Source organism: Pan troglodytes, chromosome 12, assembly GCF_028858775.2.
Source record: "Pan troglodytes isolate AG18354 chromosome 12, NHGRI_mPanTro3-v2.0_pri, whole genome shotgun sequence".
Taxonomy (NCBI): Eukaryota; Metazoa; Chordata; class Mammalia; order Primates; family Hominidae; genus Pan; species Pan troglodytes.
Window position 1 is genome coordinate 25,860,025 of NC_072410.2, and position 12,747 is coordinate 25,872,771.

The window sequence follows — 12,747 nt, forward strand, 5'->3', positions numbered from 1 at the left end:
AAGTGTATATTTGGATTAGCAATGCTCAACCTGTATAAAGAAAGTCAAATACATCTACACTAATTAAACTATCATTTACAACTTCATCAAAAATGAAATACAGATAAATCTGATAAAATATGAAAAGACCTATAAACTAAAAACTACAAAATACTACTGAGAAAATTAAATATTACCTCTATAAAAGCAGACATACACTTTATTGAGGAGTAGATTCGCTATTGTTAAGATGTCAATTCTCCCCAAATTAATCTATAAATATGACCCAATCCCAACTTAATTTCCAACAAGCAAGCAGTCTTTATTTTATTGATAAGCTCATTCTAAAGTTCATGTGAAAATGCAAAGGATCTAGCATAGTCAAAACAGAACAAAGAACAAAATTGGGGGATTCATTTCAAGAATTACTATAAATCAATAGTAACAAAAACAGTGTGCCATAGGTACAGGCTGAATATCCCTTATTCAAAATGCTTCAGACTAGAAGTTTTTCAGATTTTGGATTTTGGAATATTTGCATATACATGATGAAATATCTTGGGGATAGGACCCAAGTCTAAACACAAAATACATTTGTTTTTCATATTTACCTTGTACACAAAGACTGAAGGTAATTTTAAATAATACTTTTAATAATTTGGGGCATGAAACAATGTTTGTATACATGAGGTCGGATGTAGAATTTTTCCACTGTGGTGTCTATGTTGGCAATCAAAAAGCCTGGGGTTTTAGAGCATTTCAGATTTGGGATATTTAAATTAGCAATGCTCAACCTGTATAAAGAAAGTCAAATTCAGACAATCCCCAACTTAAGGTGGTTTGACTTACTGACTTTACAGTGGGTTTACTGAAGTATTAAATTGCTTTTGACTCAAACACTGGGTTTCCCACAATTTGGGGAGCATCTGCAAATTAATAAAATTCAACAGACAGTCCAGAAATAGATAACACATATGCAACCAGCTTATGACTGACAAAGGCAGGATGGCAATGCAGTGGAGAAAGGATAGCCTTTTCAACATGTGGTGTTGGAACAATTGGCTGTCCATATCCAAAAAGTGAACTTGAATCCATACCTCACCTCACTCCATAGACAAAAGGAAACTCAAAATGGAGCACAGATTTAAATGGAAGATCCAAATCTATAAAATTTCTAGAACAAACACAGGAAAAATCTTTGTGACCTTGTGCTAGGCAAACATTTTTACATATGACACAAAATGCAAAATCTGTAATTCAACAATTAAACTGGATTTCATTACGATTAAAATCTTCTGCTCTTCAAAAGATACTACAAAGCAAGTGAAAAGTCAACCCAAAAACTGGCAAAAATACCCTTGTAAAAAAGTAGCTAAAAGTAATAGTATCCAAATACATACAGAATTATTAAAATTCAACATGTAAGAAAACATCAACCTACTTTTTTATATGCAAAAGATGTGAAAAGACAGTTCAACAAAGAAGATGTACAGATGGCAAATAAACACATGGAAAGATGCTCAACATTTTAGTCATTAGGATCATGTACATTAAACCCATAAGAATATACATAATACACCCATCAGAATAACTAAAATTTAAAAAAATAAATACAGCAGTAGTGTGACAACATAGCAACTGGAATGGTCATTTACTGCTGATGAGAATAGAAAATAGTACAAATATTTTGGAAAACCATTTAGCAGCTTTTAGAAACAGGAATATGAAGGGCCATGAGGAGACGTTAGTGGGTGATGGATGTATGTTGACTATCTCGATGATGGTAATAGTTTCACATGTGTATACATCTGTTAAAACTTATCAAATGGTACCTTTTATATGTGTGCACTGTATCGCATATCAATTATACCACACTAAAGCTACTGATTGTAGGAGCAAACACCTAAGGCACTGGCTGTGGCACAGAGAAGGGTATGCAATGATGCAGTATAAAGCTCGAGGACTGAGATCCATACCTTATAGCAATAAATGGCAGCTGGGTTTTCAGCAAGCAGGTAACATGATCAGGTGTGATTTTTTACAACTATATAATTATGATTGCAGAACAGGCCATGGTTTTGGAAGGTGGAATAGTAGGAAAGACAGTTAGAGGGTTATCACAGTATTTCAGGTGGGAGGAAATGGTAACATGACCATGGGTAAATTGGTAATGGCATAGAAGAGAAGCAGAGTAAACAAACACAATGTGTGTATCATTCACACTGAGAAAAGTACAGTGAAATGATCATAGCTCTTTGGCTGAGAAGGTACAAGATACAGTTGCTTTCATTCTATTTTAACATAAGGCATATTTCTGAGATGAACATTCTTGTAACATATCAGTACTCTATGGTACAGTGCTAAGCAATGTGTGCATACATAGCTATAGGATTTTTAAAAAGCCTTATATTTATGCATTGGTCCTACCTTTACACTTCATTTCATGTTGATCAATGAGTAATATGACATTCTTACAATTACAGCAAAGCGAGTCACCGTCCTCTGAGACTGTTTGAGATGACTGAATTATGTCATCAAGGTCATCCCTAGAATGTATTTGGTTTTTCACCTACAAAATAAATAACACTGTTTCAAAATGTCCCCAAAATATTTATAGCATATACTAAATGTACAGAAGTGGGAATTGCCCATCTGTTTATATGAGCACAAACACAGGTACCTGTTCCGTACTTTTTTTTTAAACAATTTCCTTTATGTTGACTCTAGTTCAGAAGACCACATGGTCTATGGATAAATTAGTTTCCCAGTTCCTATGCTATTTAGAAAACTGACAGAGAGACTTGGGTTAATTAAGGAACAAAGATTAAGAGAATGTCTTCCTGAGCTTGAGTTATTTTAATTGCAAAAACAATCTATTTATACATACAATTAGGTATTTAGATTACCCCATTTTACACAAGAGATTTTCATAAGTAAAAAAATTCAAATGGATCAAATAATTGGTGAAGAGAAAAACCAGAGTAGCAGCAAGTGACCCTCTAAGTCTTTTGGAAGTTGAACTTTCTCCAAAGCCAGGAACTCTACTTTACTTGTAATATGCTTACCTCATTCTTAAATCTTTGCATATATCACTTAATTCCACTTCTAGACATACTGCTGATGTTCTGTCACCATGTGGTGGAGAATAATGCACATTTTCTAATTCAAGTTTTATGCTTTCATACTTATTTGCACTACAGTTGTCACATAACGGCTTCTGGAACACATTCTGTATTGGTTTTGTACTGTTTGTAACAACAGAAACACCATCATCTTTTTTTTTTTTTTTTAAATCACATGCTTCATTTCTTTGGAGCAGGTAAGCCACATACCTAAAAGGCTTTTTGAATCACTAAATTGAGGCATATGTCCGATGTTTAATTTCGAATTAGCGGTGTTTTGGTTTTTTGTCATTTGCCTCACAACCTATTTGTCTTCTTTTATTTCATCCATAACTACTTCTGGGTTTCTTGCTTTTGTACTTTCAGTATCATTATAAAAATTTTCCTTGTCTGAGTTAAAAACATGTTCAGTATCTGGTTTGTTGTCATTTTCACAGTCTACTTTATTTGTATTTAAATAAAGCTCTGAAGGTGACTGGCAAGCATATTCTGGGGACCCAGAGTATGAATGAGAAAGAAAGGCATTTTTGAGACTGGGTTATTTTTGTTCAGGAAATATTTGGACTACTACAGAGACAGACATGCCAGATGCATCACTTTCCTGACAATCAGGTGAATCATTTATCAAATTAGAAGGTTTTTACTTAAGTTTGTTCTTCCTGCAGAGTTATTATGTAGTTGCTCTTCCTCAATACAAGCAGTTTTGTAATTTTCACAAATTTCACCAAAACTCTGCTTTAACTTATTTGTGATGAATTTTAAAGGTTTTTTTAACCCTAATTTGTCTTGTTTGATCCACATTCTCTCATACTTTTGTGCACAAGTAAGTCCTGCATATATAAAGAGGTCCTTTCTATCACAACACCTTTTCACTACTAGTTGTTGAGACAATTTTTGCACATGCAAAAGTGGAAGATAAATTTGCTAGTTTTCTTTCTTAGATGTCTTTTCTGTCAGAGTACATGTTTTAAAAATAACTTTATCTTTAAATAATCAAGTGTAAAAAGAGAAAAATTAAAAAATAATTAAAGTTTAATATCAAACTTCTTAATCTATGTTTACCTACTGCCAAATCACTGGATTGTAACTAAGAAGTGAAAAATAATTTGCATTAGCCTAAAATCAGTGAAAAACATAAACCATGAAACTTTAATTTGTCACTGTTTGTTTGGACTAAACTTGAATAATTCATTATGTGTTAAATTTCCCAAAAATGAATTAGGAGATGACTTGTGGTACCATAAAGGCACTGTCACTTTAAAAGATTTTATCACTATATGAACAGTGTACAGTTGAGTGCTTTTTCCTAATATTACTAACTAATGATTAGGCAAACTTTAAATTATTAGGAACCAAAATCACCACCAGTCAGTAAGAAAAGAAAATTCTTTGTCTGGCAGCCAAGATGGCTGAATAGGAACAGCTCCAGTCTACAGCTCCCAGCGTGAGCGACGCAGAAGATGGGTGGTTTCTGCATTTCCATCTGAGGTACCAGGTTCATCTCACTAAAGAGTGCCAGACAGTGGGTGCTGGACAGTGGGTGCAGTGCACCGTGCGTGACCCAAAGGAGGGTGAGGCATTGCCTCACTCAGGAAGTGGAAGGGGTCAGGCAGTTCCCTTTCCTAGTCAAAGAAAGGGGTGACAGACAGCACCTGGAAAATTGGGTTACTCCCACCCTAATACTGCACTTTTCCAATGGGCTTAAAAAACAGCACACCAGGAAATTATATCCTGCACCTGGCTCAGAGGGTCCTACGCCCATGGAGTCTAATTGATTGCTAGCACAGCAGTCTGAGATCAAACTGCAAGGCGGCAGTGAGGCTGGGGGAGGGGCACCTGCCATTGCCCAGGCTTGCTTAGGTAAACAAAGCAGCTGGGAAGCTCGAACTGGGTGGAGCCCACCACAGCTCAAGGAGGCCTGCCTGCCTCTGTAGGCGCCACCTCTGGGGGCAGGGCACAAAGAAACAAAAAGACAGCAGTAACCTCTGCAGACTTAAATGTCCCTGTCTGATAGCTTTGAAGACAGCAGTGGTTCTCCCAGCATGCAGCTGGAGATCTGAGAATGGGCAGACTGCCTCCTCAAGTGAGACCCTGACCACTGACCCCCGAGCAGCCTAACTGGGAGGCACCCCCCAGTAGGGGCAGACTGACACCTCACACAGCCGGGTACTCCTCTGAGACAAAACTCCCAGAGGAACGATCACACAGCAGCTTTCGCGGTTCATGAAAATCTGCTGTTCTGCAGCCACCACTGCTGATACCCAGGCAGACAGGGTCTGGAGTGGACCTCTAGCAAACTCCAACAGACCTGCAGCTGAGGGTCCTGTCTGGTAGAAGGAAAACTAACAAACAGAAAGGACATCCACACCAAAAACCCATCTGTACATCACCATCATCAAAGACCAAAAGTAGATAAAACCACAAAGATGGGGAAAAAACAGAGCAGAAAAACTGGAAACTCTAAAAAGCAGAGTGCCTCTCCTCTTCCAAAGGAACACAGTTCCTCACCAGCAACGGAACAAAGCTGGACGGAGAATGACTTTGACGAGTTGAGAGAAGAAGGCTTCAGATGATCAAACTACTCTGAGCTACAGAAGGAAATTCAAACCAAAGGCAAAGAAGTTAAAAACTTTGAAAAAAATTTAGATGAATGTATACCTAGAATAACCAATACAGAGAAGTGCTTAAAGGAGCTGATGGAGCTGAAAGCCAAGGCTCGAGAACTACGTGAAGAATGCAGAAGCCTCAGGAGCCGATGCAATCAACTGGAAGAAAGGGTATCAGTGATGGAATATCAAATGAATGAAATGAAACGACAAGGGAATTTGAGAGAAAAAAGAATGAAAAGAAACAAACAAAGCCTCCAAGAAATATGGGACTAAGTGAAAAGACCAAATCTACATCTGATTGGTGTACCTGAAAGTCACGGGGAGAATGGAACCAAGTTGGAAAACACACTGCAGGATATTATCCAGGAGAACTTCCCCAATCTAGCAAGGCAGGCCAACATTCAGATTCAGGAAATACAGACAACGCCACAAAGATACCCCTTGAGAAGAGCAACTCCAAGACACATAATTGTCAGATTCACCAAAGTTGAAATGAAGGAAAAAATGTTAAGGGCAGCCAGAGAGAAAGGTCAGGTTGCCCACAAAGGGAAGCCCATCAGATTAACAGTGGATCTCTTGGCAGAAACTCTACAAGCCGGAAGAGAGTGGGGGCCAATATTCAACATTCTTAAAGAAAAGAATTTTCAACCCAGAATTTCATATCCTGCCAAACTAAGCTTCATAAGTGAAGGAGAAATAAAATACTTTACAGACAAGCAAATGATGAGAGATTTTGTCACCACCAGGCCTGCCCTAAAAGAGCTCCTGAAGGAAGCACTAAACATGGAAAGGAACAACCGGTACCAGCCACTGCAAAATCATGCCAAAATATAAAGACCATCGAGACTAGGAAGAAACTGCATTAACTAATGAGCAAAATAACTAGCTAACATCATAATGCCAGGATCAATTTCAGACATAACAATATTAACTTTAAATGTAAATGGACTAAATGCTCCAATTAAAAGACACAGACTGGAAAATTGGATAAAGAGTCAAGATCCATCAGTGTGCTGTATTCAGGAAACCCATCTCACGTGCAGAGACACACATAGGCTCAAAATAAAAGGATGGAGGAAGATCTACCAAGCAAATGGAAAACAAAAAAAGGCAGGGGTTGCAATCCTAGTCTCTGATAAAACAGACTTTAAACCAACAAAGATCAAGAGAGACAAAGAAGGCCATTACATAATGGTAAAGAGATCAATTCAACAAGAAGAGCTAACTATCCTAAATATATATGCACCCAATACAGGAGCACCCAGATTCATAAAGCAAGTCCTGAGTGACCTACAAAGAGACTTAGACTCCCACACAATAATAATGGGAGACTTTAACATCCCACTGTCAACATTGGACAGATCAATGAGACAGAAAGTTAATAAGGAGACCCAGGAATTGAACTCAGCTCGGCACCAAGTGGACCTAATAGACATCTACAGAACTCTCCACCCCAAATCAACAGAATATACATTTTTTTCAGCACCACACCACACCTATTCCAAAATTGACCACATACTTGGAAGTAAAGCTCTCCTCAGCAAATGTAAAAGAACAGAAAGTATAACAAACTGTCTGTCAGACCACAGTGCAATCAAACTAGAACTGAGGATTAAGAAACTCACTCAAAACCGCTCAACTACATGGAAACTGAACAACCTGCTCCTGAATGACTACTGGGTACATAACGAAATGAAGGCAGAAATAAAGATGTTCTTTGAAACCAACGAGAACAAAGACACAACATACCAGAATCTCTGGGACACATTCAAAGCAGTGTGTAGAGGGAAATTTATAGCACTAAATGCCCACAAGAGAAAGCAGGAAAGATCCAAAATTGACACCCTAACGTCACAATTAAAAGAACTAGAAAAGCAAGAGCAAACACATTCAAAAGCTAGCAGAAGGCAAGAAATAACTAAAATCAGAGCACAACTGAAGGAAATAGAGACACAAAAAACCCTTCAAAAAATTAATGAATCCAGGAGCCAGTTTTTTGAAAGGATCAACAAAATTGATAGACAGCTAGCAAGACTAATAAAGAAGAAAAGAGAGAAGAATCAAATAGATGCAATACAAAATGATAAAGGGGATATCACCACCGATCCCACAGAAATACAAACTACCATCAGAGAATACTACAAACACCTCTACGCGAATAAACTAGAAAATCTAGAAGAAATGGATAAATTCCTGGACACATACACCCTCCCAAGACTAAACCAGGAAGAAGTTGAATCTCTGAATAGACCAATAACAGGCTCTGAAATTGTGGCAATAATCAATAGCTTACCAACCAAAAAGAGTCCAGGACCAGATGGATTCACAGCCGCATTCTACCAGAGGTACAAGGAGGAACTGTTACCCTTCCTTCTGAAACTATTCCAATCAATAGAAAAAGAGGGAATCCTCCCTAACTCATTTTATGAGGCCAGCATCATCCTGATACCAAAGCCGGGCAGAGACACAACCAAAAAAGAGAATTTTAGACCAATATCCTTAATGAATATTGATGCAAAAATCCTCAATAAAATATGGGCAAACCAAATCCAGCAGCACATCAAAAAGCTTATCCACCATGATCAAGTGGGCTTCATCCCTGGGATGCAAGGCTGGTTCAATATACGCAAGTCAATAAATGTAATCCAGCTTATAAACAGAAGCAAAGACAAAAACCACATGATTATCTCAATAGATGCAGAAAAGGCCTTTGACAAAATTCAACAACCCTTCATGCTAAAAACTCTCAATAAATTAGGTATTGATGGGACGTATTTCAAAATAATAAGAGCTATCTATGACAAACCCACAGCCAATATCATACTGAATGGGCAAAAACTGGAAGCATTCCCTTTGAAAACTGGCACAAGAGGGCACAAGACAGGGATGCCCTCTCTCACCACTCCTATTCAACATAGTGTTGGAAGTTCTGGCCAGGGCCATTAGGCAGGAGAAGGAAATAAAGGGTATTCAATTAGGAAAAGAGGAAGTCAAATTGTCCCTGTTTGCAGATGACATGATTGTATATCTAGAAAACCCCATTGTCTCAGCCCAAAATCTCCTTAAGCTGATCAGCAACTTCAGCAAAGTCTCAGGATACAAAATCAATGTACAAAAATCATAAGCATTCTTATACACCAACAACAGACAAACAGAGAGCCAAATCATGAGTGAATTCCCATTCACAAATGCTTCAAAGAGAATAAAATACCTAGGAATCCAACTTACAAGGGATGTGAAGGACCTCTTCAAGGAGAACTACAAATCACTGCTCAAGGAAATAAAAGAGGATACAAACAAATGGAAGAACATTCCATGCTCATGGGTAGGAAGAATCAGTATGGTTAAAACGGCCATACTGCCCAAGGTAATTTATAGATTCAATGCCATCACCATCAAGCTCCCAAAGACTTTCTTCACTGAATTGGAAAAAACTACTTTAAAGTTCATACGGAACCAAAAAAGAGCCCGCATCACCAAGTCAATCCTTAGCCAAAAGAACAAAGCTGGAGGCATCACGCTACCTGACTTCAAACTATACTACAAGGCTACAGTAACCAAAACAGCATGGTACTGGTACCAAAACAGAGATATAGACCAATGGAACAGAACAGAGCCCTGAGAAATAACGCCGCATATCCACAACTATCTGATCTTTGACAACCCTGAGAAAAACAAGCAATGGGGAAAGGATTCCCTATTTAATAAATGGTGCTGGGAAAACTGGCTAGCCATATGTAGAAAGCTGAAACTCGATCCCTTCCTTACACCTTATACAAAAATTAATTCAAGATGGATTAAAGGCTTAAACGTTAGACCTAAAACCATAAAAACCCTAGAAGAAAACCTAGGCATTACCATTCAGGACATAGGCATGGGCAAGGACTTCATGTCTAAAACACCAAAAGCAATGGCAACAAAAGCCAAAATTGACAGATGGGATCTAATTAAACTGAAGAGGTTCTGCACAGCAAAAGAAACTACCATCAGAGTGAACAGGCAACCTACAAAATGGGAGAAAATTTTTGCAACCTACTCATCTGACAAACGGCTAATATCCAGAATCTACAATGAACCCAAACAAATTTACAAGAAAAAAACAAACAACCCCATCAAAAAGTGGGCAAAGGATATCAACAGACACTTCTCAAAAGAAGACATTTATGCAGCCAAAAAACACATGAAAAAATGCTCACCATCACTGGCCATCAGAGAAATGCAAATCAAAACCACAATGAGATATCATCTCACACCAGTTAGGATGGCAATCATTAAAAAGTCTGGAAACAACAGGTGCTGGAGAGGATGTGGAGAAATAGCAACACTTTTACACTGTTGGTGGGACTGTAAACTAGTTCAACCATTGTGGAACTCAGTGTGGCGATTCCTCAGGGATCTAGAACTAGAAATACCATTTGACCCAGCCATCCCATTACTGGGTATATACCCAAAGGACTATAAATCATGCTGCTATAAAGACACATGCACACGTATGTTTATTGCGGCACTATTCACAATAGCAAAGACTTGGAACCAACCCAAATGTCGAACAATGATAGACTGGATTAAGAAAATGTGGCACATATACACCATGGAATACTATGCAGCCATAAAAAATGATGAGCTCATGTCCTTTGTAGGGACATGGATGAAATTGGAAATCATCATTCTCAGTAAACTATCGCAAGGACAAAAAACCAAACACTGCATGTTCTCACTCATAGGTGGGAATTGAACAATGAGAACACATGGACACAGGAAGGGGAACATCACACTCTGGGGACTGTTGTGGGGTGGGGGGAGGGGGGAGGGATAGCATTAGGAGATATACCTAATGCTAAATGACGAGTTAATGGGTGCAGCACACCAGCATGGCACGTGTATACATATGTAACTAACCTGCACATTGTGCACATGTTCCCTAAAACTTAAAGTATAATAATAATAAAATAAAAAAAAAAAGAAAATTCTTACATTTTAATGCAAATTACACATTGTAATATGATTGACAGTGTTATATATTTATATAGATTATAGGCTTAAGTTCTAAGGTCTACTAATGACAGTGGATTTGATAAATTTAACTATTTAGAGATTTTCTATATTGAAATGCATTAGGCAGTTATTCTTTGTACACTAATACCAAAGGTGCCATTCTGCAAGGTATAATTCTCTTGATAGCCAGTTGGGTTGATTTTATGACGCATTCTCTCCCTGAACATAGAAACTGAAGTCAGAGATCAAAAAGGAAAATAAATTTTTAACCCTGGTATTAGTGACTGGCAATAAAAAAACTGCAAAGTTTGAACCACTAGCAATAATTACTCCTTTAATCTGAATCCAGTACAGTGGTCATCACTGTTAAATTGTTCATAATTTCTATTGCTTAAAATTGTAATTCAGTATTTGATGTTACCTTCTTTATTATAATAGGAAGTTATAAAAATAGAAGTGCAAACAATATCAGGAACTTTTTAACTCAATTCCAAGAGTAAAGATAAGATACAAGTTGCTATAGATTCCAACACTATTTTAAATTTTATAACTAGTTAAATGTTTTTAAAATGAAATATTAAATTATAATCAACTGATACTAAAAGGCTAATCCAAAGGTAAATTCATTTCAAATATGCTGTATTACCACAGCTAGGAAAACAAGATTAAACCAGAAATTTGATTTTAAATTTTTACATACCTGTGGCTGGTTATTTTCATATTCTTCAAGCCTCTTTTGCTCTCCCTCTGATGCCATTTCTAAGTCTTGTTCTGCTAAAAAAATTATATATTTAGTTAAAATGAGCTACACAGAACAGTTAGATAAAAGCCATGGTCAGCGGTGGCTCACGCCTGTAATCCCAGCACTTTGGGAGGCCGAGGCAGGCGGATCACGAGGTCAGGAGATCGAGACCATCCTGGCTAACAAGGTGAAACCCCGTCTCTACTAAAAAATACAAAAAATTAGCTGGGCGTGGTGGCAGGTGCCTGTAGTCCCAGCTAGTCGGGAGGCTGGGGCAGGAGAATGGCGTCAGCCCGGGAGGTGGAGCTTGCAGTGAGCTGAAGATCTCACCACTGCACCTCCAGCCTGGGTGGCAGAGCGAGACTGTGTCTCAAAAAAAAAAAAAAAAAACGATAGTCTTTCTAAAACCAGAAAATAAAAGTGTTTCAACGAAGCTTAATCTTTAGTATAATATTTACTTCTTTAAGAAAGGCTTTTAATCCTCCAAAACTTCAGCAAACCACTTGGGGAGGCACTAGATGTCACCAGGTTCAAGCCATGCAAACGTGGTCAAAGATTCACTCACAAATTCACCCACCCAACATCAATGAACGAAACCATCAGAAATAAAACAAAATGTAAAATTCCAATAGAAACAGAAAAAGTAACAGCACACTGTTCTTTACTTCACAATAGTACCTTTAGAACAGCACTTTGAGCCTGCTGTTCATTATTAATCATTTCCAAAATGACTGCTACTGTTTACACTTTCATCAATGTACAGTCTCTTCTTTATATCTAAAATATTTTCCTCAACTATTCTGACAGATTTCTTTCATAATTTAAGACTCAGACAGCTATGTGAAGTCTTCCTTGATTCTGGCTATCTTTCCTCAGATAAATGGTTTTATTTAATACAGGTTTTATAACATATGTAGTTAAGGTTTCTAAAGTGAGATTATGTCTCAACTAACTATAACTGAAATAGAAGAGTGTATCTATTCCAATGTAAACATGTTGACTGATAATGAGAAAAATGATCTTTATAAAGAATAGCAAATCATGATCCTGAGAGAGTAAGTATCAAAGCTGATGGGAGGATGCTATGGCCTATCTTTAATGCAATATTTCAGATTCAATTACACCATTATACTACAAGCATTTATCATGTCCAACTGTTTTTCCTATTATTTAGGAAGTACAAAATTGTGAGGACACTTCCAATAAATATACAATTTATTTCTCATCAGAGAAACTGTTTAAAATTAATCAGCTTAGATAGACAGTTGTAGAATAAAAATTAATAAAACTATTCATTTTT

At 37.4% G+C, this 12,747-nt stretch overlaps 1 protein-coding gene across 24 annotated transcripts in view; it reads right to left on the minus strand.

The window, feature by feature from the left end:
* Positions 1-12,747, minus strand: part of LOC107973137 (ankyrin repeat domain-containing protein 36C) — a 126,639-nt gene that overhangs the window by 28,128 nt on the left and 85,764 nt on the right. For 10 of the 24 annotated variants that reach the window (XR_008546476.2, XR_008546474.2, XR_008546475.2 and 7 more), the window contains 2 exons: positions 11,406-11,479; positions 2,407-2,548 (listed from right to left, as the gene is read on the minus strand). The exons of 1 other annotated variant lie outside the window; for it this stretch is intronic. Coding sequence is in view for 6 of the 23 variants with exons in the window: in XM_054678646.2 (XP_054534621.1) it covers positions 2,407-2,548; positions 11,406-11,479 (216 nt within the window). In the remaining 17 variants the exon portion in view is untranslated. Of the gene's footprint in view, positions 1-2,406; positions 2,549-10,607; positions 10,638-11,405; positions 11,480-12,747 lie in introns of those variants that run through there. 13 more of the 24 variants (XR_010149306.1, XR_008546473.2, XR_010149311.1 and 10 more) reach the window with 5 other exon arrangements.